The sequence below is a fragment of the Lontra canadensis genome, unplaced genomic scaffold (assembly GCF_010015895.1).
Source record: "Lontra canadensis isolate GAN:19392208 unplaced genomic scaffold, GSC_riverotter_1.0 scaffold215, whole genome shotgun sequence".
NCBI lineage: Eukaryota > Metazoa > Chordata > Mammalia > Carnivora > Mustelidae > Lontra > Lontra canadensis.
In genome coordinates this window covers 257279-284217 of record NW_022631209.1, presented here as the reverse complement: position 1 = coordinate 284217, position 26939 = coordinate 257279, and the positions used below count along the sequence as shown (strand labels likewise).

The following is a 26939-nucleotide window of genomic DNA, read 5'->3' as shown; positions in this document are numbered from 1 at the left end:
CTGAACATTGTTCTACCAAGCAAGAGGAAGGGGCTAAGCCAAATAGAAGTAAAACCCTGCCTCTAATGAGGGGGACTTAGAAGTAAACAAACCAATTAAAAATGATTCTCTGCTTCTAAGCTATCAGCCTCTGTGGGAGGGAACTGCTAAGATCGGGTCTTCTGATGGCAAAGAGCAGGGAAAAGAACTACAAGGGGATCCAGCCCTGGCGAGAAGCAGGAGCTGTCTGCCTGGGGTACGACATGCCTCCAGCTTGGAGAAGGCCCTGAGATGCGGTTAACCTGTGATGTGTCCTCCCAACCCGTCGGCCAGTGGGGCCACACCACAGTCCAGAGGGGCACCTACCCCTAGCAACACTCATCTTATGACCAAGGACTGGAGGGGAGGGTAGATGGCTGCTTTTTTCTTTATTCGTGGCACCCACCAATCAACTGGCTTCTGCTTTGAGAGCCAGGAAACCCCTCCTTCCCCCCAGTGCTGAAATCAACTTGTCCCCACAGGTACAAGCTATGGGTGAGGGCAGGGTTAGGGAGGGCAAGTGACAGAGCAGAAGGGTAGGAGCCAGGTTTGAATGGGAATTTTGCCAGGCAAAGTGGGGAAGGTGCTCGGGGCAGCAGGGAGGGACTGGGGTTGGAGTAGGGTTAGGGTTAAACTAAATCCTACCATGTCAGCAGGCAGAGCAGCAAACATCCTAATTTCACTCATGATGCAGCCAATCTAGGATTATACTGTGCTGAAAAACTCAGGAGGACAAGGTTTTGGCCCTTTGAGCCAGAGAGCAAAAGACTCCAGTGGTCACCTGTGATGCTCGGGACATCAGGAGTAGAGCATAAGAAAGGGAGCTGGAGTATGGCTGAAACTCATGCCTCCCGAGTCAGGGACTTCCTCACCCAGAGCTGAACCACTGACAAACACATTTATTTTACCTATAATAAAAGTAACAGTTATATTAGGAGACCTATGAGGGTTATCTGTGACCTTGGATATGACAGTTCAGGTGTTGTTCTTAAAAGGCAGTCAGGTGGACACAATGCCACACCCAGACCTCAGAGCACATAGCGGGTGGACAGCACTCTACTCCTTCCGTGAGAAGCCACGGGAAATTCTGTACACTGAAGAATCCCTCCCCTGTCAACTCCTGTGCCGTCCTCATTGTTTCTCTCCTAGCTCTCCAACAAAGCCTGCTATTGGTCAAGCCAATTCTCCCATTCTCATATATCCATTCAGTCGCCCTGCCAACTCTGTCGTCACTGTTGTCTTCTCTTGTGAGGGCAGAGCGGGGGAATGAGATTCACACACGGGCCACTGTAAGAACCAGGCAACTGTCTCCCCAGAGAACGTTCTTCATTACATTACATGTAACATTACAGCAAAGAGCAGAGTATAAGCTTCCTCCAAAACCTTCCTCCAAAACCTCCAAAACCAAAACCAAACCAAAAATGGATTCTTTGTTCCATTTTATGACCTAAAAGCTATCTAATGCATCAACAGAGAGAAGGCCTCCAGTCATCTTTTTTTTTTTTTTAAAGATTTTATTTATTTATTTGACAGAGAGAGATCACAAGTAGGCAGAGAGGCAGGCAGAGAGAGAGGAAGAAGCAGGCTCCCTGCCAAGCAGAGAGCCCAATGTGGGACTCGATCCCAGGACCCTGAGATCATGACCTGAGCTGAAGACAGAGGCTTAACCCACCGAGCCACCCAGGCGCCCCTCACTTCCTTTCTGCCCAGGTACCTTGGAGCCTCCAAGTTTCCCGATCTGAGAGACAGTTTACTGGCTCTGGACTTGATGACAGCTTGAGTTGTAAACCCATAGCTCCAGGCAGGGTCGGTGAATTGGCAGCCGGCAAGCTGAAATCTCTATTTGTAAGCCAAAGAGTTACTCAACTTCAGCTCAAGACCTCTCAGGATTAAACTATTTGCCTCAGGCTGGATTCCACCTTGGCTTGCCTTTGAATCTACCGTATTGTTTTCCTCCTGTCCATGTAATTCACAGTTGTCTGGCAAAAACGGAGAAGTCTTTGGGGAAAGTCATGTGTTAACTCCTCTGTGATCTAGAAAGTTATTTCTCCTTGGTTGGTCCTGGAAACAGCCTGCTAGTCTCCCTATGAATGCTCAACCTTTTAGCCACTTCTCCCCACAACCAATTCATTCATCAAGGAAGATTACATTAAGTTTATTCCAGAAATGTTAAGGACACTTACATATTAAGAAATCTATCAACATAGTAAGTGATATCAACAAGTTGCTGCAGAAAAATATGATCATGTCAACCGATGATAAAAAGACATTTGATAAAGTTCTATAGTATTCCAAAGAGCAGCCCTAAGCAAAGCAACAATAAAAGGAAATTATGTGATAAAAGCTCTTTATCAGAAATAAGAGCAAAACACTGAAACTATTTTTATTTAAAATCAGAAAAGAGACAGGGAGGCAAGTTATAATCCTTAGTAATTAATATCGAGACCCTAAGTCTTAGATGTTTCAAGTATACAAAAGAATAAAATGACTGATATAAGAGGAAAAAAGTATAAAACTATCCTTTTTGCTGATGACATGATTATATATTTACAAAAGTCTACCAGCAGAAAAAAAATATTGAGGATTACACTAAAAACCATGACCTGGTTAGAAAAAAATCCTAAAAATAGAGCTTAAGTTCTAGATAAATAAAAATATAAATTATTAAAAACCTCAAACAACACTTAAACAAAGGGAAAGACATGTCATGATCTGGGATGAGAAGACATAAACATTATCAAAATGACAATGCCCCAGAAGTTAATATATAAATTTAATACAGTTCTCCTTAGAAGTCCAGCTGGGGGTTTGAGAATCAGATAAGTTAATCTTAAAGTTTCTATACAGAAACAGATACCAGACAATAGCTAAGGCAAGTACTGAAAAGAAGAAAGTGAGAACAGGACTTGCCTTCTTGGTAGGGATGCCTTACTAAAAATATAGTGTTAAACCACTGTAATCAAGTCAACAGAATATTGATATAGAGACAGAAACACAGACTGATGGATAAAAGAGAGACTCAGAAAGAGATTTCATGTTATATAAGACCTTAATATAAGAAAGGTCAATCCAGTAGGCAAAGGGTAGTCTTTAATATAGTGTGAGGCATGACTGGCTCATCAGTGGAAGGAAATAAACGTGATGCCCTATTTGGTACTATGTGAAAAGTAAATTTCAAATAGATTAAATATATTTAATACAGTGAATATATTTTTTAAGCTTTCTAAAAAAAAAATCTGGGAGACTACATGTAGTAAGGGAGAAAAAGGGGAGAATTTTTAAACCAAGTTGAGATCTCTGATGTCACAAAAAGATAAACTTGTCCGAATACATAAAAATTAAAACCCCATTTTTGTATGGTAAAAAATGTGACTTAAAAGTAAGTATGTCACGAGGGTGCCTGGGTGGTTTAGTCAGCTGAGGTCTGACTCTTGATTTCAGCTCAGGTCATGATCTCAACGTTGTGAGATCGAGCCCCGTACTGGGCTCTGCTCAGCGTGGAGTTTGCTTGAGATTCTCTCTCTCTCTCTCTCTCTCTGCCCCTCCCCAGCTCGTGCACACACACCCTCTCTCTCAAATAAAGAAATACATAAGAGCTTTAAAAAAGTAAGCCAAAACATATTTATAACACAAGTGATAAAAAGAAGTCTATAATGTTCAATGAGAACTTACAAACTGACTCAGAAATGGCTCAATAAAAAGGACAACATAAATACACAGTTCATACAGAAGGAAACCCAAGTAGCCAGCAAACAAATGGAATTAACTCAAATTCACAATTAGTCAAGGATATGCAAACTTGAAACGAGTTGGTACTCACACCCATCATCAGATTAACAAATATTTAAAAAGCTACAACACAAGGCAGAGATGGTGATGGGAAAGATAGTCACATACAATGCTGGTGGAAATATGAAGTATTTCATAGTTGTTGGAAGGCAATGTTGTAATTCATATTCAAATTTAAAGTATACATACCCTTTGACCCAGCAATCCCGCTGCTAGGGACCTATCCTATAGAAATAAATAGCACCAGGAAATAAAGGCATTATTTTGGTTTTGCTCAGAGTGACAAAGATCTGGAAACATTAAGAGACGTGTATGCCCAGTCATATGTGAATGGCAGAATAAATTATGGTAGTACACACCATGGGACACTATGTTGCCTTTAAGAGTACTGATTTAGGGCTATACTAGATGAGTTGAAGGGATTTCTGGAAGCTATTGTGGAGTGAGAGAAACCAGCTATAGAAAAGTTGTGTGATATAATGCCGTATTAATAAACAATGACCATCCCTCCAGAGGCATGTGTATGTTATGTATGTGTACATGTATGTATGTGGTATGTACAATGTTTTATGAACAGGGAGACAAAAATGAAATTTTGGATTACGTATGCTGAGTTGTTACCCTCCATTGGCTGGGGAAAGGGAAAGAGAGCAGACATGGATGGGAGGGGTGAGATGGGGAAGAGAGAGCTGAACAAAAGCAAAGTTTTACAAGCCCGCACTAGAAAGTGATGAGCTGATCCCCAAATTTCACACAGAAATTTGAGGGACCCAAAACAATCTTGCAAAAGAACCCACACGCTCCAATTTCAAAACTTATTATAAAGACACAATAATCAAGACAACATGCTACTAACATAACACAGACAGAGAGGTCACTATCTTAGAATTGAGAATTCAGAAGTAAAGCTCTACATTTATACATTTATGTCCAACTGATTTCCAACAAGGATGCCAAAACCAGTCAATGGGGACAGAAGAGTCTGCAACAAATGGCTGTGGTATGACTGCGTGTCCACGTGCAAAAGAAGTTACTTTGCACCAGAAACAAAAATTAACTCAAAGAGGAACAGCGACCTGTATGTAAGAGCAAAAACTATGCAACTCTTAGAAGAAAACTAAGGCATAAATCTCTGTGACTTTAGATTAGACAATAGTTTCTAATCTATGATACCAAAATCAAAACAATAGAAGGAAAAAACAGGTAAACTAGACCCCATAAAAATTAAAAACGTGTATACTTCAAAGGACACCATCAAGAAAGTAAAAAAGCAACTAATGGGAGAAAATTTCTGCAAATCCTTTTTCTGATAAGAGACTTGTATTTACAATATAAATAATTCTTACAACTCGATAATAATACACAACCCATTTTTTTTAAAAGGTAAAGTATGTGAATAGATATTTCTTCAAAGAAGAGATATAAATGACCAGTAAGTACACGTAAAGAAGTTCAGGTTCACAAGCCATTAGGGACATGCATATCAAAACCACAGTGAGATATACTTCATACCCACTAGGATGGCTAAAATATAAAAGATAGATGGGATGTGGAGAAAGGGGAACCCTCCTACACTGTGGGTGGGAATGCAAGCTGGTGCAGCCCTTCTGGAGAACAGCATGGAGGTTCCTCAAAAAGTTGAAAATATAGCTACCCTACAATCACACTACTGTGTATTTACCCTAAAGATACAAATGTGGTGATCCAAAGGGGCACGTGCACCCTAATGTTTATAGCAGCAATGTCCACAATGTCCCAAAAGAACCTAGATCTTCATCAACAGATGAATGGATAAAGAAGATGTGGTATGTATATTTATATATATACACACACACACACACACACACACACACACATATACATACATACAATGGAATACTATGCAGCCATCAAAAGAAATGAAATCTTGCCATTTGCAACAACAAGGATGGAACTAGAGGGTATTATATTGAGCAAAATAAATCAATCAGAGAAAGACAATTATCATATGATCTCTCTGATATGAGGGATCTGAGAGAAGGGCAGTGGGTAGTGGGGGGATAGGGAGGGAAAAAATGAAACAAGATGGGGTTAGGAGGGAGACAAACCATAAGAGACTCTTTTTTTTTTCATAGTATATTATATATTTACATGTTACAATAAGAAAATTAAGCAGGGAAGGGATATGCAAAATATTGGCCGAGGAATATTATCACCATCTTTTTTTTTTTAATTTTATTTTTTATAAACATATATTTTTTCCCCAGGGGTACAGGCCTGTGAATCGCCAGGTTTACACACTTCACAGCACTCACCATAGCACATATCCAACCCAATGTCCATAATAACCCCATCCCTCCTCTCCCAACCCCCCTCCCCCCAGCAACCCTCAGTTTGTTTTGTGAGATTAAGAGTCACTTATGGTTTATCTCCCTCCCAATCCCATCTTGCTTCATTTACTCTTCTCCTATCCCCATAACCCCCATGTTGCATCTCCTCTCCCTCATATCAGGGAGATCATATGATAGTTGTCTTTCTCCGATTGACTTATTTCGCTAAGCATGATACCCTCTAGTTCCATCCACGTCGTCGCAAATGGCAAGATTTCATTTCTTTTGATGGCTGCATAGTATTCCATTGTGTATATATACCACATCTTCTTTATCCATTCGTCTGTTGATGGACATCTAGGTTCTTTCCATAGTTTGGCTATTGTAGACATTGCTGCTATAAACATTCGGGTGCACGTGCCCCTTCGGATCACTACGTTTGTATCTTTAGGGTAAATACCCAGCAGTGCAATTGCTGGGTCATAGGGTAGTTCTATTTTCAACATTTTGAGGAACCTCCATGCTGTTTTCCAGAGTGGTTGCACCAGCTTGCATTCCCACCAACAGTGTAGGAGGGTTCCCCTTTCTCCGCATCCTCGCCAGCATCTGTCATTTCCGGACTTGTTAATTTTAGCCATTCTGACTGGTGTGAGGTGATATCTCATTGTGGTTTTGATTTGTATTTCCCTGATGCCGAGTGATATGGAACACTTTTTCATGTGTCTGTTGGCCATCTGGATGTCTTCTTTGCAGAAATGTCTGTTCATGTCTTCTGCCCATTTCTTGATTGGATTATTTGTTCTTTGGGTGTTGAGTTTGCTAAGTTCTTTATAGATTCTGGACACTAGCCTTTTATCTGATATGTCGTTTGCAAATATCTTCTCCCATTCTGTCAGTTGTCTTTTGGTTTTGTTCACTGTTTCCTTTGCTGTGCAAAAGCTTTTGATCTTGATAAAATCCCAATAGTTCATTTTTGCCCTTGCTTCCCTTGCCTTTGGTGATGTTCCTAGGAAGATGTTGCTGCGGCTGAGGTCGAAGAGGTTGCTGCCTGTGTTCTCCTCAAGGATTTTGATGGATTCCTTTCTCACATTGAGGTCCTTCACCCACCATAAGAGACTCTTAATCTCACAAAACAAACTGAGGGTTGCTGGGGGTTGGGAGTCAGGGATAAGGTGGTTGGGTTATGGACATTGGGGAGGGTATGTGCTATGATGAGTGCTGTGAAATATGTAGGCCTGATGATCCACAGACCTGTACCCCTGGAACAAATAATATACTATGTTAATTAAAAAAATAAAAAATAAAATAAAGGACAGATGATAGTAAGTATTAGGGAGGATATGGAGAAATTTGAAATGTCATACACTCCTGGTTAGGGTATAAAACAGTGCAGCTGCTTTGGAAAACAGCCTAGAAGTTCCTCAAAAGGTTAAACACTGTTACCCTATGACTCAGTAGTTCTACTCCTAGATTTATACCAGGAGAAATGAAAACTTATGTCCATACAAAAAAGTTGTACATGAATGTCCGTAGCAACATTATGCCTAACAGCCCCAGAATGCACCAACGTAAATATCTATCAACAGATGAATGGATACATAACATGAGGTAAATCTATAAGGAGAAATATTATTCAACAATGAAAAGCAATAAAGTGCTGTCACATGTTATAACTTGAAAACTTTCGAGAGTTGAATGAGAGAAGCCAGTCACAAAGGATGATATATCGTATCACTCTGTTTTTGGGAACTTTCCAGAAGAAAAAACTCCGGTGATAGGAAGCAGAGATGAGGCAGGAATGGGGAGGAACTCCTAAATGCTAACATGTTTCTTTTAGGAGTGAAAAATTTAGAGCATGAAAATATCCTAAAAATGATTATAGTGATAGAGGTGCAACTGTGACTATACTAAAAGTCACTAAAATGTACCCTTTCAAGGGCTGACTTATATGTATGTGAACTACATCTTAATAAAGTTGTATTTAAAAAGTTGCATTGAAAACAAGACTGCACTAAAAAAATAACATGCCATTTGCTCCTGTTTATTCGTTTGTATAAAATGTTAATTATATGGGGAGAGGCAAATGTAAGCAAAAGATTAAGAACAAAACCAAATTCAATTATATGTCAATACCACTGTTTCTTTATGTATAAAGTAAATATTGTAACATTCTAGTAAGTATTCTAGTTATTTCATGAGGTTGTTTCAGTAACTAAAAGAATGATTCACATAAAACACTTGATACAATGTCTGGCATATATTAGTCACTCAATAAATGGTCATTCTTACCATGAGCGATGACAAAAAGGTACTTCCTAAAGAGGTTCGATGTCTTTCAAACTTACCTCCATCGTAAAACCTATGACTTTGAAACATTGCTCAATTAATTCATGTTGGGATTTATAGAAACTATTATTCATCATGTCCTGTACTGTTCTGAGGTGGTCATTTTGTAGGTATCTGAAAAAATATGAAAGGATGAGTCAAAATCTAAAGTTCAATGGAAAGTGAAAGCATTACTTAGAAAAGTGCCACCTGCTGCGTTACCTGGGAGGCTTATTTTCAGGCAATTTGTAATGGGCTAGTTTCTTCTTTTCGGCTAATCCAGCATAGATGTAGTAAAAGATATGAAAATTTTTTTCTCCACTGAAAAAATAAGACATTTTCAGTAAGGCGATTAGTAAGAATATTTGCTAATTGTTAAAATTACTTGAAAATATAATTATCAGAACAACTATGAGCACCACCATGGGCTTCCCGGAGTACTGAATTTTGGCTTGTTACTGTCATCATCACTATTTTCAACAACCACTGTCATTAAATTCCAGACACTGCTAAGTACTTCATAGGAATCATTCAGTGCACATGTGTGAGTGATTACCAGGCATTGTTCTAGACACTGGAAATGTGGCAGGAGTGAAATAGTCAACAATTACTAAACTCTTGGATTTTATATGCCAGTGGGAGCAGAGAGTAATAGAAACAATTTTATGATGATATATCAAATGGTCAGAAGGGCTACATTATCCCATTTACCTGCTGTAACACCCTAGTTACTCAGAGGAGTCCCTCATTTTATATACATGGATACTAAGGCTTAGAGGGGGTACCATTCTCCCTTCAGGTCACACAGTTGATGACTAAATTGGATTCAAACCAGGTCTGTTAACTTTAAAAAATTTTTTTTGGTTAGTTTTATTTTCTTTCCTTATTTTTTTAAAAATTTTATTGTGTTATGTTAGTCACCATACAATACATCATTAGGTTTTTAAAATTTTTATTTTTTTTAGTGTTCCAAAATTCATTGTTTATGAGCACATCATTAGTTTTTGATATAGTGTTCCAAGAGTCATTTTTACATATAACACCCACTGTTCCTTGCAATACATACCCTCTTTAATACCCACCACCAGGCTCACCCATCCCCCCCCCCGCTCTTCCCTCTAAAACCCTCAGTTTGTTTCTCAGAGTCCACAGTCTTCCAAGGTTCATCTCCCCCTCTGATTTCCCCCAGTTAACTTTTCCTTTCCTTCTCCTAATGTCCTCCATGTTATTCTTTATGTTCCACAAGTAAGTGAAACCATATGATAACTGACTTTCTCTGCTTATTTCACTCAGCGTAATCTCCTCCAGTCTCACACATGTTGATGCAAAAGTTGGGTATTCATCCTTTCTGATGGCTGAGTAATATTCCAGTGTATATATGGACCACATCTTTATCCATTCATCTGTTGAAGGGCATCTCAGCTCTTTCCACAGACTGGCTAATTGTAGACATTTCTGCTATGAACACTGGGGTACATATAGCCCTTCTTTTCACTACATCTGTATCTTTGGGATAAATACCCAATAGGGCAATTGCTGGGTCGCAGGGTAGCTCTATTTTTAATTTTTTGAGGACTTTCCACACTGTTTTCCAAAGTGGCTGCACCACTTGCATTCTCACCAACAGTGTAAGACGGTTCCCCTTTCTCCACATCCTCTCCAACATTTGTTGTTTCCTGCCTTCTTAATCTTTGCCATTCTAACTGGTGTTAAGGGGGTATCTCAATGTGGGTTTGATTTGAATTTCCCTGATGGCTAATGATGAACATTTTTTGATGTGTCTGCTAGCCACTTGCATGTCTTCATTGGAGGAGTGTCTGTTCATGTTTTCTGCCCATTTTTTGACTTATCTGTTTTTTGGGCGTTGAGTTTCAGAAGTTCTTTATAGATCTTGGATATTAGTGCTTTGTCTGTAGTGTCATTTGTGAATATCTTCTCCCATTCTGTGGGTTGTCTGTTTGTTTTGTTGACTGTTTCCTTTGCTGTGCAGAAGCTTTTTATCTTGATGAAGTCCCAAAAGTTGATTTTCGATTTTGTTTCCCTTGCTTTTGGAGGCCTGTCTTGAAAGAAGTTGCTGTGGCCCGTGTCGAAGAGGTTATTGCCTATGTTCTCCTCTAGGATTTTTAGGGATTCCTGTCTCACATTGAGCTCTTTCATCCATTTAGAGTTTATTTTTGTGTATGTTATATGAGAACTGTCAAGTTTCATTCTTCTACACATAGCTGTCCAATTTTCCCAGCACCATTTATTGAAGAGACTCTCTTTTTTCCACTGTATATTTTTTTCTGCTTTGTCAAAGATTATTTGGCCATAGAGTTGAGGGTCCATATTTGGGCTCTCTACTCTGTACCACTGGTCTATATGTCTGTTTTTGCAGCAGTACCATGCTGTCTAACCAGGGCTGTTTAAGGCCAAAGCCTTATCTTTAACCACCTTGTTAACAGCCTTTCTGGGGTTTAGTTTTCTCACTTGCACGACAAATCTCTGTGGTCTATGTATAAACAGCATTCCCCAGCTTCTGGAATAATACAAATAAAGGAGTAATAGCAATAATATATTCAATTATGTATGCTTATGTGTACATATAATAAATATACATGTGTATATATTATGTATGCTTATATATGATGAAATCAATCATAGCAATGAAATGAGAGACTGGAGAGTAAAACTAGAATTATTTTGTTATTATAAGATGTTATTATAAGGTACTGACTATCGTGTTATTTGAAGGAAGACTTGGATTAGTGATAAGTATATATTGAAAACTCTAAGGTAACCACTAAAAAAGTGAAAAAAGAAGTATCATCAAAATATGCTAAGAAAGGTGAGAAAATAGAATCATAGAGAATGCTCAGTTAAAAACCACAGAAGGCAGAAAAAGAGTGGGAGACAAAAATAGGAACAAAGAACAAGGGCAACAATTAGAAAACAGTAAGATGATAGCTATGAATCCAATTATATCAGTAATCACTTTGAACATCAATGGTTTAAATAATACCAATTAAAAGACAGAAATTGTGAGAGGGATCAAAAAAACAAGACTTATACATATGTTGTCTACAAGAAACATACTTTAAATATAAAGACACATATTGATTAAAAATAAATGGATATTTATTTATCCATTAAATAAATGGGTGGCTGGGTCATTAAGTGTCTGCCTTCGGCTTAGGTCATGATCCCAGGGTCCTGGGATCGAGCCCCGTACTGGGCTCCCTGCTCAGTGGGGAACCTGCGTTTCTTTCTCCCTCTGCCTCTCCCCCAGCTTGTGCTCTCTGTCTCACCCTCTCTCTCAAATAAGTAAAATAAAATCTTTTAAAAAAATAAATGGATAAAGAAAAATATACCATGCTAACACTTATCAAAAGAAAGCAGGAACAACTATTATATTTCATACAGAGTAGGCTTTAAAGCAAGGAATTTATCAGGGATTAAGAAATATATTACATAATGATAAAGGGTTAAATTCCCCAAGAGACATAATAATCCTTAGTGTTTATAGACATAACAATGGAGCATAAAACTATGTGAGGCAAAAACTGATAAAAGTGCAAGGAGAAAGAGAAGAATCCACTATTGTAGCTGGGAACTTAAACACACATGTCTCTCAGAAATGGACAGATCCAGCAAGCAGAAAAGCAGTAAGGGCACAGTTGAATGCAACAATAATATCAATCAACTGGACATAACTGATATCTTCCAGACTACATCATCCAAAAGCAGCAGAACTCAAATTCTTCTCAAGCTCATATGGAACATTCATCAAGACAGACCACATCTTAGGCCATAAAACAAACCTTAACAAATTAAAAATAATTGACATCATATAATCTCTTCTCTTAGATCACAATAGAATGAGACTAGAAATCAATAACAAAGATAACTGGAAAATTCCAAAATACATGGTGATCAAACACTGCAGTTCTAAATAATACATGGTTCAAAAGATAAATATTAAAAGAAATTTTAAAACATTTTGAACTAGGTGAGAATGAAACCACAACTTACCAAAATTCATGGGATGCAGTAAAAGTAGTGTATAGAGGACAATTTAGAGTCTTCAATGACTCTATTAAAAAGAAGAAAGATCTAAAAACAATAATCTAACTTTTCATTTTAGAAAGCCAGTTAAATGAGCAAATTAAATCTAATGTAGAAATTGAGAGAAATCCAAAGCAGAAGACAAGAAATAACAAGTAGAGCAGAAATCAATGAAATTAGAAATCAGTAGAGAAAAACCAAAAGCTTTTTTTTTTTAAAGATCAATAAAATCAATAAGCTTCTAGGCAGGCAGACTAAGAAAAAAAAAAAAAAAAGAAGACCAAAATAACTAATATCAGAAATAAAAGAAGGGACATCACTTACCAGGCCATGGAAATTAAAAGGATAATAAAAGAATACTATGAAAAACTCCATTCTTCAAAACCTAGATGAAATGGACCAATTCTTTTGAAAGGTCCAATTTGCCAAAACACACACAAAAGGAAATAGACAATCTGAAGAGGCTCAAAAATCTATTAAAGAAATTGAATCAATAATTAATAATCTTCCAAAATAGAAAGCTATTGAATGGGTTTGCTGTTGAATTATGCCAAATATTTGAATTATGCCACATGGATTCACTGTTAATTATACCAAATATTTCCTGTAGAATTTATGCCAATTCTCTACAGTCTCTTTGAGAAGATAGATACAAAGTGAATACTTAACTTGTTCAATGAGGCCAGCATTATCCTAATACCGAAACCAAATAAAGATATCATGAGAAAACTGTAGACCAATAGCTTCCATGAACCTAGATGAAAAAATCCTCAACAAAACTTAAACAAATTGAATCTGGCAATGAATAAACAGAATTACATACCATGACCAAATGGTATATACCCCAGGTATGCGTGGCTGTTTGAACATTCAAAAAATTAATCCGTGTAATTCATCATCTCAGTAGGTTAAAGAAGAAAAATCACATGATCATACCAGTAGATGCAGAAAAATAATTTGACAAAACCCAACAGCCATTCATGACAAAAACTCTTAGTAAACTAGTAATAGAGGGAGACATCCTCAACTTGGTAAAGAAGATCTATAAAAAAACACTACAGGTGACATCACACTTCATAGTGAGAAACTGAAAGCTTTCACACTAGGATCAAGAACAAGGCAAGGATGTCCCTTTTCAACTCCTTTTCAACATTGCATTGGAAGTCCTAACTCGTGTATACAGTTTGAGAGGGGGAAAGCAAAACTGTATTTCTTTACAGATGACATTACTGTCCATACAGAAAAACCTAAAGAATTGACAAAAAAAAAAAAAAAAAACAAAAAAAAAACCAAAACCCTCCTCGAACTAATAAGCAATCATAGCAAGTCTGCAGGATACAGGTTAACCTATAAAAGTCAATCTCATTCAAAATCCGAGCAAGTTATTTTGTGGATATTGACATTTAGATCCTAAAGTTTATAGAGAGAAGCAAAAGACCCAGAATAGCTAACACAATATTGAAGAAGAAAAAGTTTCATGGACTGACATTGCCTGGCTTCAAGAATTCTTAGAAAGCTGTAGTAATCGAGACAGTGTAGTATTGACCAAAAAAGACAAACAGATCAATGAAACACAGAAACACAGAGAGGGCCCAGAATAAATACAGTCCATCGACTCTTGATATAGGAGCAAAGGTAATACAATGAAGCAAAGACAACTGGAGTCTACCAGCAAAACAAACAAACAAGCAAAAAAAAAAAAAAAAACAGAGCAAAACAAAAAACCAGGAATCCAAAGACCTTACACCTTTCACAAAAATTAATTCAAAATGGGTCATAGACCTAAATATGCAAAACACAGAATTATAAAACTCCAAGAAGATCACGTAAGAGAGAAACGAGCTGATGGTGGCTATGTGATGACTTTTTAGATGGGACACCAAAACCATGATCCCTGAAAGACATAAGTGATACACCGGACTTCATTAAGGTTAAAAACTTCTCTGTAAGAGAGGTTTTCAAGAGGTTTTCAAATAACATGGTTAAACATTTGATATTTGTGCCTCGTCAATAACTCTGTAAGACACTCTATTCAGTCTTTAACAAATAAAAATGCTTAATATGAAGGTGGGTGACTTGATGGAGTGATGAATGCAGATTCTTGCTTTCCTTGTTAGTATTTCAAAAAGAATCCAACATTTTGAAAGAAAAAAGTAACACTGTTTTTGATTAGTATACCTTCTGGGTTGAGACTCTTCCCTAAGTCTGGGATGGTATAATATCACCGCACCTTGGAAGAGAGTTCAAACGGCCAGAAAGTCCAAACCTTTCAAACTTCTGAATCAGAGGGAACAAGGGCTTGAGACAAAATAGCAGCAGAGGACGGGAAAGCAGAGAAGAGCTGTGAAAGTCATTCTAGAGATCGACTCCCAAGTCTTTAGACATGGAGAGTGAAGGGAAGGTCAGAGGTTTTCTATAAATGGAGGAGGATGGTTTCCTACCCCCAAAAGGGGACCAGCAGGAAAAGAAAGACATTTAGGACTACACATATACAGTTGAGTTCTATATGGCAGCAGGATATCTAGGTACATGGAAATGAAAAATGTGAACTTAGGTGGGAGTGAGAAGTACATCTTTGGGTGTCAGTCACATAGAACTAGTTGTTGGGGCCATGACAGCAGAAGAATTGCTAAGCGAGAAGAGTAGAGAAAAGAAGGACAACCAGAAGACCACACTTTGGTAAACACACATTTGGGGAATGGATGGATGAATCAAAGTCAGAGAAAAACAAAATTCAGAGAAATAGGAGAAGAATCAGGAGAATCCAGTTGGGGAACCAAAGACAGGTGAGCTTTTCAAGCAAAGGGTGGTGCATGGGCTCGGACGTTGAAGCTAGGACCACATGTCCTTAAGAATGATGTTCCCAGCCATCCCTTGTGCAGTTCCCAGTAACGCTTCAGTGAACATCAGCATTGGGCATGAGCAAGGTCAGAACCAAGCTACAAGTTTACTTCTTGCCTTTTCTCACCACAACAAAAAAAATTTAAAGAATGGAAAAACTATAAGGCAGCCACGCTCCAATGACAAACTGAGATGGATTTCAAGTTGATTGTGAATTTGGAACTTAAAGTGATGACTGGGAGACCCAATAAACAACACTATAAAACTAGAATAGTTCTTTAGGATAGTTGGAAAAAAGCTTCACTAATTCACAGTATGTCTAAAATATAATCCCAATTGTACCATTTTCTAAAATATATCCAACCATATAGCAGTCAGTACTAACAAGATTATGTCTATGGTTACAAACCCCAGGGCTTCAGTGGGGAGCTCCAGAGGTTACTGTTCCCAAGGAATTCGTGACTGGCGCCCCAGCACAGAGCTCCAGAGAAGCCGCTGTGAATGGTGCCCCCGACACTGTGTATCATGGTGTCCCCCCGAATCTCTGGCTTCCCCAGAGGCCTCAAGGAGAGTCTTACACAGTTATGAGAACAGGACAGATTACTTTGAGAACTGGTTCCATCTCCCCATCTGGGTGAGACCCCCGAGGTTCCTCTAGGTGGCCGAGGGACTGAAATGCATATCCAGTAAGTTCTGGGGACCCGGCACACAGTGCTACCAGTGGCTGCCATTTACCGAGCATATTCACGGTCCCAGGTACTGCACTAGGTATCATTTCTAAGCTTCACACAACTATCCACACTATTACTGCTAACAAGGGCTTAGGCTTACGGGGTTCTCCCTACGTGTCATCCATCGTGCTACATACTTCACAGGCATCCTCTTAACTGAGAGGTAAGTACTACTGTTATTTTCCTTTTCGTGATGAAAAACTGAGGTACAGAGAGGTTAAGTATTTCAAATCACACACACACATAGGAAATTGCAGAACCCAGATCCTAGAAGGGTTTTTAGGGTTTAAATAACTGACCCAAAGTGAACTAACATGTATGTGGTGAAGCCGCAATACAAAATATTCATCTCGTAGTCATTCCCTGTGTATTTTGAATTGAGGATCAAAGCATAATTTTCCACAGTGAAAGCCGAGTTCAAGAGGTGGACTCCAGGCAACTTATATTCACAATTTATTCATAAATTGAATAGTAGCAAATTTGAAGGTATTTATATTAAATTTAATAATGTACTGGTATATAATAAGACTTGTGTTCCCATGATTTTAACAAAAGACCTATTTCTATAGTAATGTAGATATGCTTGGTGTAAAACCAACATAAGAAAAATGAAAGACTCTACCTTGCCACACTTTTAAAAAGATTTTTTAAGATTTATTTATTTATTTGAGAGAGAGAGAAAGAGCCTGCATGAGGGGAGAGGGGCAGAGAGGGAGGGAGAGGGACAGACTCCATGCTGAATGTAGAGCTCAATGTGGGGCTTGTTCCTAGGATGCTGGGATCACAACCTGAGCTGAATTCAAGAGTTAGATGCTCAATGATGGAGCCACTCAGGTGCCCCTAACTTGCCACACTTTAAAAAAATAATGTAACAATAAGGTAACAACTAAATCCAATGTTTTGACTATAGTTCCCACATAAGAATAACAAAGATAACTGGAATCATTAGGACAGTAGAGAAATTTTGTCATTCAGCTACAAACTACCAAAAGGAACTCAGTCAACCTAACACCAAAACATTGTATTGGTGGCTGAAATCGGCTGGAAATTAACAGGACAGTACAATTAAGCCCATACCTGAGACTTTTATTTCGTCTCTTATATATAACCATGGGAGGGATAGAATTAATACAAAGATCTATCTATATATTCTAGCACTAAAAAGAAAAAAGACTCTTATTTCTAATCAAATTTCACATTAGTTTTATGTAAAGAAATATATTCTCTTCTACTTCAGAAATCTCTACAATTTATCCTATTAGCATCTATGATGTTTATAGATTTTATATCTGGTATCATAAATTCAGGTGATTTATTACCTCTTCTACTAGACGCAATATGTGAGAATAAGACAGTGCCGAGGGATCTCTTTGATTCTAACAATAAGTGCCTTTCACATAGAGGATAATCCATAACATTTTGCTGAGTTTTTTGAATAAGTAAGACATTCTGCTAGTAAAACAAAAGCATTCTTTGCTTGTTCCCCAGGAAAAAAAAATATTTGACACCAACTTACAGAGCTTGACGGATAACTCGCGATTTCTCCAGAAGGTATTCAGAAATCTGTGCTCCCACGACAGCTCCGGAAGAGGAAAATTTCATTTCTAAGTATTTCCCAAATCGGCTGGAATTGTCATTTATGATAGTAGAGGCATTGCCAAAGGCTTCCACCAAATTGTTCACTTGTAAAATCTTCTCTTGCAGGGTTCTGTTATTAGCCTAGAGAAAATGTCAAGATATATTTTTAATGTAAAAAATTAATTCTGTATATAATAAAATGTCTCTTCATTGATAAGCACTACATGTAGACATAAAGGTCTTGAGAGCACATTCTTGGCATAATGCCAGATGTTACAATATCTGGCCCACTTTTCCCTTCCTCTAGGTGAGTTCCCACTTGCTTTCTTCAAGGGGCAAAGAGATGTTTTATACTTTTTCAACTGAATACAGTTCTGTTCAGTGCCCGATTTACAGAGACAATTTGTAAGCAGTCTATGCACGGTGGGGTACACCTCTCATTTTGTTATTCCTCCTCTACCTCTCTGGGGCCCATTCAAATATTCCCCAAAGTCAGAACCACTTCTGTTGCTTCCACAGAAGCTCCTATAGCTGAAAACCAGGGAGTAAAGATTATTTTGAATTCAGAAGCAGGGGAAATGGAATTATTGTGAAAACTCAGAAGAGCTCAAAAGTATGGATGGAAGCGGGTCTGTTTGGCTGTCCTTCTATTTTCTTCTACACTGTCTCATATATTCCTTCCCTTAAATAAGCTTGTTATGATTATTATTATTTCCTTATATACCACTTTACTGGGAGTTCCATCAAGTAGAAATTTATTTGGTTAAAAATCAACCTCTAGGAGTGCCTGGGTGGCTTAGTTGTTAAGCATCTGCCTTGGCTCAGGTCATGATCCCAGGGTCCTGGGGTCGAGCCCCACATCATATCGGGATCCCTATTGGACGGAAAGCCTGCTTCTCCCTCTCCCACTCCCCCTGCTTGTGTTTCCTCTCTCTCTGTGTCTCTGTCAAATAAATGAATAAAATCTTTTAAGAAATTATTAAAAAAAATCAATCTCTTTTAGAATGCATTTTCCACTCTAAGACAGTTAAGGAGGTATCAGTCATTCACATCTTGGTAGAAATTAGATCGAGTAGATTATGTTTAGGGTAATACCTTGTTGAGATCAGCTATGTTGAAGGTATGCAAATTATATAAGGAAGGGAGAGGAGCAGTTGGTATTTCTGGAACATAGGCCACATCTGTACATAGATGGGCTAGAGGGGGCATTCACAGTGAGGGTCTGAAGGCATATAAAGCCTTTTAGTATCTTCTAAAAGAGGCAGTAAACATTGTGAGAAGACAGTAATGAGCACTGGGACAAACTTGGCTCTTCTAAAATGTTTGGGGATGGTCTTGCACTCATGAGAAAGGTGAGAAAGCATCTTTGTCTGCCTGTATTAAAGAGCAGTGCCCTCCTAAGATTTTGAGGCCTGCATATTACAAATGTAAATTTACTCCACCAAACATCCCATTTTTGTATCTGGCAAATCTTTATTGAGGAGAAAAGTAAAAAAATATAGTAAGATCTAATAAGGGGAGGATTCTGGGGAATGGAGATAAAATATACATATATATTCCCAATTAATATTAAGTCACATTTTTAGATCTAGGAAAAGAGAAAGTGATTAAATAAGTCTGCTGACCCTACAAACAAAATTCACATACAAATTAATCCATCTTTGACGAGACCCTCTATCAAGCCACAAACCAAGAAGGAATAACAAAGGCCCTCATGGATGGCCCTTGAGTAAATTAATTCAGGGGTTCAACTCTTCTATATGCTGTGCCTCCCTCAAAATTACATCTCTTTTTCACTGTGATGTTTATTCTAGTATTAAGGAGGGGGAAAGTGGATGGGCAGTGAGATGGGAAAGGGATGGAGATGACAGTCCTGGGCACTAGCTTCCTGGTCTCTACTGGCTCTTCCAGTCGTGAGGGGGTCACAGGTCTGGTTAGTGGAGGGCAAATTAACCCAGTGACCAAGGTATTTTTCTATTCCATATCCACACACGAGATTGAAAATACTAAAATTAGTTAATTGACTTTTAATAAAAACACAGAAATCTTTCAACTCATTCTGAAAATGAATTATACTCCATTAAGCACTAGTTCTGGTAAGATGAAAAGGCTTCACCCTTTAATAGAGAGATTGGTTCTGTCCTAGCACACACAGTACTTTGTAACATAAGATTCCTATAATCACAGTGATGGCAAAATTTTTAACATAATGCTATATAACTATGTAGATCATAATAAAAATATTCACAGGGATAAGTTGTATACAATGGGTTTTGAGGGGCTCTTTTGTTTGGGGTTTTTTTAGTCATCCTAATAAGAACATATAATTCTTGACTTATTTCAAGGACCCTATCTGGAAAATCAAGCCAAATCTCTATCATCAACTTCCTTTTTTCAAAAATTAAGGTATATTTTATATACAATAAGTTTCATCCTTTATAGAGGACTGTTCTAAATGTTTTTAATAGATAATTTTTTAAGGTTTTATTTATTTGAGAGACAGAGAGAGCAAGAAAGAGCACAGGGAGAGGGAGAGGGATAATCGGACTCCCCACTGAGCAGGGAGTCCAACGCGGGGGTCGATTTCAGGACCCTGAGATCATGACCTGAGCCAAAGACAGATGCTTAACCAACTGAGCCACCCAGGTGTTCCCTAAGAGTTTTTATAAACATATAGAACTATATAATCCTTACTACAGTCCACACATTGGACAGTTCCATCACTCCCCAAAACTGTATCATTACCCTCTGTAGCCAACACCTCCCTTCCTCCCCAGCCTCTGAAAATGACTGATCTGTTTTCTGTCTCTACAATTTTCACTTTTCAGGAATGACATATAAAGTGAATCATATAGTCTGTAATCTGGATCTGACTTCTTTGACTAAGCACAATGCGTCTGAACTTCATCCAAGTCTCATCTAATGAGATTCACTCCATGTATCATTCTTTGCTCCTTTTTGTTACTGGGCAATATTACACTGTACACATGTACCGGTTTGTTTACCCACTCCTGGAGATTACAAATAAAGCCACTATAGATACTTGTTTGTGGTTTTTGTGTAAACATGAGTTTTCATTTTGTGTGGATAAATACGTAGGATTGCTGGGCTGTACAGTAAGTGTGGTTTAATTTTTTAAAAAACTTCCAAGCTGTTTTCCAAAGTGACTGCACTATTTTGCATTTCACCAGCACATACAACAGTTCTAGCTACTCCACGTCCTTCTTGGCTGTTGGTACTGTTAGACTTAACAAAAAATGTAACCATTTTAATAGGTGGATAGTGATGTCCCACTGTGTTTTAATCTGCATTTCCCTAATGACAACTGATGTTGAACATGTTTTCTTTTTATTTTTTAAAGATTTTATTTATTCATTTGACAGAGAGAGAGAGATCACAAGTAGGCAGAGGCAGGCGGGGGCGGGGGGAAGCAGGCTCCATCCCAGGACCCTGGGATCAGGAGCTGAGCCAAAGGCAGAGGCTTAACCCACTGAGCCACCCAGGAGCCCCAAGAACATCTCATTTGTTTATTTGCCATCTACATATTGTCTTTGGTGACGTAATAATCAAATCCTCTGTTTATTTTTTAATATATTTTGTTATTTAAGAATAGTTGATATGCTCTTTTGTTCATTTTTTTTGTTATTTGATCTCTTATTATTGAGTTTTTAAGATTTTTTTTTTTTTACAATATATGCTTTAAGGATGCAAGTATTTTATCAGATATGTGACTTGCAAATAGTTTCTTTGAGGATGTACCTTGTGGTTTCATCTGCTTATAAATGTCATTCAGAGAGTAGAAGAAGTTCTTAATTTTGGTGAAATCTAATTTTTTCCTTTGAGGATTATGCTTTTAATGTTGAATATAACTATTGTAGCTTTACAGTAAGTCTGAAAATCAGATAGTATTAGTCCTCCAACCTTGTTCTTTTTCAAAATTGATTATTATAGCTCCTTTGCCTTTCCATATAATTTTTTAACTCGGCTTGACAATTTAAAAAAAAAAAATCCTGCTGGGATTTTTATTGTAACAGCACTGAATCTACAGATTAATTTGTGATGATGTGGCGTAATAATATGGGTGTTTTAATCCATAAACATGGTATATCTCTCCATTTATTGGGGTATCCTATGATTTCTTTTATCAGTTTTTTCTACTTTTCAGCATACAAATTCCATATATGTTTTACAAGACTTCGATTGAAATAGTTAACTTTTTGGTGCTATTGTAAATGAGACTTCTAAATTTCAGTTTTCAATGAGTTGATTATTGCTGAGATATATATATCTATTTTGCAAATTAACTTTTGTATTATATATACGTTTATAATGTATATAACATATATAAATACAATTGATTTTTGTATATGAACCTGCAAGCAACAAAAGGAAAAAAGTAAAGAGAGTATTCAGTAAATTTACTTGGGCTAAAAAGGGAGAAAATCACATTTATAAAGCCTTCCCTACTAAGAGTGACAAAAGTTAGAATACCCTCAGAACGGAGCATACATTTTTTCTACTGTTTGTTATATTTTAAACTCACAGAAGACAGCAAACGTGTTTTATAATTTCTGTACCTTATTTAATGTGGGAATCAGTGAACATTAATCTAATCAGCTATATTAGGCTTTGAAATATAACAAATATTTCTGTTAGGATAGAGAAAACATTGTACCTTTCCAAGAACCGTCAGCTGTTGAACCAAAAGATGAGCACTTTCTGTCTTTCCAGCACCACTTTCTCCAGAAATAACAATGCACTGCACAATAAGAAAAGGAAACCATGAGAAGACTTTATCCTCACAAGATGTGGCTCACACACGAGAAGCTAAGAGGGGAATTTCTAAGATGTGAGACTCTCCTTACCTGATCTGAATTGTTTGTTACCATTGACTGGTATCCTAAGTCAGCCACTGCAAAAATGTGAGGAGGATTGGCAGTTCTCTTTGCTCCAATATATAGTTTGGAATGCTAAAGGTTAAAAAGAACACATTTTGTGGGGCTTTTCTTTTTGTTTTTGTTTAAGTCCTAGATTATTTACAGGCAGAACTGCCAATTTTTTAAAGCAAAACACAAGTCAAAATACATTTTCACCAAAACATGACACACACTCCACACACGTACTATACACACATATATGCACAACTATATAAAATAAAAGCTTGACATAAAAGAGCCCATATATGTGATGTAACATAATAGCATATATCACTCTGGTAGCAGTATTTAAAAGGAGACTCCTGAAAGTGCATAACCACTTCCAAAGCAGAACTTAATGTTTCAAAATACTATTATCTCTTTAAATAAAAAGATACTATAAATAAGAACACCAGGTATCATTTTGTTGACTATTCCCTGGATATAATCCTATCTGACATACGATCACCACTTTTTTCTTTTCACATCACTTGACATATAGTCTGTCATTTGACTTGTCCAAATCACCAAGTTAACTGATAACAGAATTTAATGAAAGCCCAGATTTCTGGAACTTAAGTTCAAGGCTCATTAATTTACCATTATTCTTATAAATTTTAAGGTGGTAGAGAATGAGAGAATTATTTACTTCTCACATATAAAAAAGCTATTAATCATAATATTAACTGATTTTCTAGAATACACAAATTGCTAAAAGAGAATAGGTCCAATTAAAAATGAAAGACAGCTTAACTCAATTCCAGAAACCTGTTCTATATTTAAACCATTAGGGCTTGAATAATGGATAATTATATACTCACATTCATAAAACACACTCTACCTGATACTAAAAACCAATATGTCAAAAGGAATTTTTAAATTCATAATGACAAGTTTCATAGCCACTAAGTATATATTACCTGTGAGACAATGTAATTATACTCTTGACTCTCCCATACTTGGTTCAGGGGGAGACAATACCCTGCACTTTCGCAGGTATCTGTTTATCATTATGATGCATCATATAGACCAGTTACCAGTGACTGGAAGTAGTCACCCTTCTGCCATAGAGTTTTGGAGGAAGGAAGACCAGGAACCACATCCAGATTGATTCACCTCCTATTTTTTCCATCTCTCTGTTTTAGCAGTAAGTACTTGTGTTTTCAAGGCACTGAATGAAATTATCTTCGGCCTCATCTAAATTAATTTAAAATCTGAATAATATAATTATTAGTACAAAGTAGAAGAATGCAAACCAGGCCACATACCTGTGTGGAATAAAGACCCAGACTCTGAAAAGGGTTCAGAGCAATGAGTATATCTCCCACATACATATAAATCTGATCTCTGCAATAACACTTCTCAAGTTGTTCTGAGACTGTATTCTAAAATAAAACAAAAAGAACTTTTTTCTTAAAAATCATTTAAGGTCACTTACAACTTAAAATATAGACAGTAATAAATTAAACATCTGGAATTTGGACTGAGGATCAGAAAGGAATAGACACACGGAGTCCAACACTGGGTCAGCAAGTATCTTTCCACCTGACAGACATTTTCTGTTTTGAGGGCCATAGAGGGACGGCACTGTTCTCCATGTTTTCCAAAGGTCATGTGAGATATTACATGGGTATTATGTATAGAGAACCTTCCAGAAAATAAGTAAATGCAGAAGACGACATAAAGAGAAAGACCAATAGAAAAGGAAGGGGAGGATACAGAGAACATGACTTTATTGAAAATCAAGGTTATTTAGTGGTTCTGTAGAACATCCTAGCCCTTTGCTGAGACATTTGGCTTTATGAGACACAGCAAAAAGTTCCGAAAAGTAACTTTCATAGTTGATAAATTGTGAGTACATGAAATCAATTCTAATAGTGTCAGAAATCATCATTTACAGTGTGACAGAAGAGGAGAGCAGATCATAGCCCAAAAATGAGAAGAAAACAAAAGCACAGACAACAGAAACAAACAAGCCCCGTGTCTAACATATAGGTCATCAGTATGACGAGCAAAGTCTTCTTTATAATCCATAAGCCTAGAAACTCCTATCATTAGAGAAATTGGTATGAAAAGATTTATAAAGGTGCTGGCAATCTTTGACTTGCAAACACTACTTGATTACAAGATGTCTGATGTTCTCAAGAAAGATTATTTTGAGGAAGTACTCGAGTTGTTTAAGCAACCCTAAATTTACCAAATGACTACCTCTGTTCAGAAAATGTCTCCTGATTTGTTGAATTTCTAAGCAAATCTCAGGCATTTATTAGATGTATTTAAAGAACACTGTTGATCAGGCAGGATAGAGATCCTAACCTTTTACTGAAAAGGAGCTATTTATTTCTCTAATGATCTGATTATCCAGAATAAAGGGAGATGAGGGGAAGGGAGACTGAAACTGTAATTTACTGGCTTGTATTTGTACCTTCACAAGAGATGCTTGAAATAGTTCTGAGGTCACTGGGATAAGAGGAGTTTCAAGCAGAATTCTGAGTAGGGACTTTGGGATCCCATGAGGGGGACAATGGCCATCGTAAGAGAGACAGGCTCTCAGGGTTTCCTAGAGGCCTCTGGGTACAGCCACTGAGAGTGTAGCAGAAGAGAAAATACAGGGAAAATAGCAGAAGAGAAAATAGAGCAGAAGAGAAAATAGAAAAAATGCTCTGTGGAGATTGTAGGAGGCAGACCATTTTCTGACCTCAGTATATCATCCCTCTGAGACTCCCAGAATGAATTCAGGGGAGGAAGGGTCTATAACTTATAAGCAACTCACGCTAGTGGGAATCCAAACCTTTGTAATTTGACAATATAAGAGAAAGAAAGAAAGAAAGAAAGGGAACGAAAGAAAGGAAGATGGACATCAGGCTGAAGAGATCTGGAAATCTGAGTTATACATATTCAAAGTGAAGATAGGAGAGATAATCAGGAAGCCAAGAGACAAGCAAAGCTTATAGATATTCCAACAGCCTCCTGAGCATATCACTTCTATAAATTAAACAAAATCTAGAATGTTTAGGTTTAATTAAACTGAGTCTCTTACCTCATCCAAAACTTCTAGGGTTGCCAAATCGTCTACATCCTTCAGACTGGACATTAGTGATCTATTGAAGTTACTTTTCTTGGTGTGAATGCGTTCATGTCTGTAGAGCAGTATAAAGAGAGAAACCCCTTCGGACTTGAGAACTTATTACTGATCACAGTGGAGGTAAGTTTTAGATACATATGAGACTACAAAACTTCTATAAAGCTGATTTTCCTAAATTCAACGCTAACCATTTCCCAGAAAATAGCCTAATATATTTGGTCTGTTTTCTCCTCTCTATAGGAAAATTACAACATGTCAAACTTCCTTCACCGATGATGAAAAGAGTTCATTATTTCTATCAAGAACTCTCCCATATAAAATTTGCTTTAAAGCTTCCTCCACATTGTGATTTAATCTGTTACAAAGTGGTGAGTCAGAGAGATGTGAATTCATAAGATTCCCAATGGTGAATTAAGTCACTATTTTTTTTAAACTTTAATTCCAGTGTAGTTAACATATGGTGTTGCATTCATTTCAGACGTACAATATAGTGATTCAATAATTCCATATATGACTCAGTGTTCATCACCATAAAAGTGCTCTTAATCCCCTTCACCTAATTCAGCCACACCCCACTCACCTGCCTCTGGCTACCACCACCAGTTTGTTGTCTATAGTTAAGAGTCTGTTTTTGGTTTGTCCCTTTTTTCCCTTTGTTCGTCTTGTTTCTTAAGTTCCATGTATGAGTGAAATCATGTGTTATTTGTCTTTCTCTGACTGGCTTACTTCACTTAGTATTATATAAACTCTCTAGCTCCATCCATGTTGTCCTCAATGGCAAGACTTCATTCTTTTTAATGGCTGGATAATACCAGATCTTCTTTTTCCACTCATCTACTGATGGACACTTGGGCTGCTTCCAGACTTTGGCTATTGTAAATAATGCTACAGCAAACACGGGGGTGCATGTATCCCTTTGAATTAGTATTTTTGTATTCTTTGGGTAAATACCCAGTAGTGTGATTACTGGATTATATGGTAGGTCTATTTTTAGTTTTGGGGGGAACTTCCGTACTGTCTTCCACAGTGATTGCACCAGTTTGCGTTCCCACCGCCAGTGCACGAGGTGTCCTTTTTCTCCACATTCCTGTCAACACTGGTTGTTTTAAAATTAAGTCACTATTGGGATGCCTGGATGGCTCAGTTAGTTAAATGTTTGCCTTTGGCTCAGGTCATGATCCCAGTGTCGGGGATAGAGGCCTTCATGAGGCTCCCTGCTCAGTGGGGAGTCTGCTTCTCCCTCTCTCTATACCCCTCTCCCCTGCTTATGCTCTTTCTCCCTCTTAAAAAAAAAAGAAAAAGA

General features: G+C 37.5%; 1 protein-coding gene across 1 annotated transcript in view; it reads right to left on the bottom strand.

Moving 5' to 3' along the window:
- MYO3A (myosin IIIA) overlaps positions 1-26939 on the bottom strand; it is a 231609-nt gene that overhangs the window by 105824 nt on the left and 98846 nt on the right. The window contains exons 11-17 of the mRNA XM_032848954.1: positions 25592-25691; positions 23820-23936; positions 22501-22605; positions 22311-22394; positions 17574-17776; positions 8664-8762; positions 8462-8576 (exon numbers count right to left, since the gene is read on the bottom strand). Of these exons, the coding sequence (XP_032704845.1) occupies positions 8462-8576; positions 8664-8762; positions 17574-17776; positions 22311-22394; positions 22501-22605; positions 23820-23936; positions 25592-25691 (823 nt within the window). The remainder of the gene's footprint in view (positions 1-8461; positions 8577-8663; positions 8763-17573; positions 17777-22310; positions 22395-22500; positions 22606-23819; positions 23937-25591; positions 25692-26939) is intronic.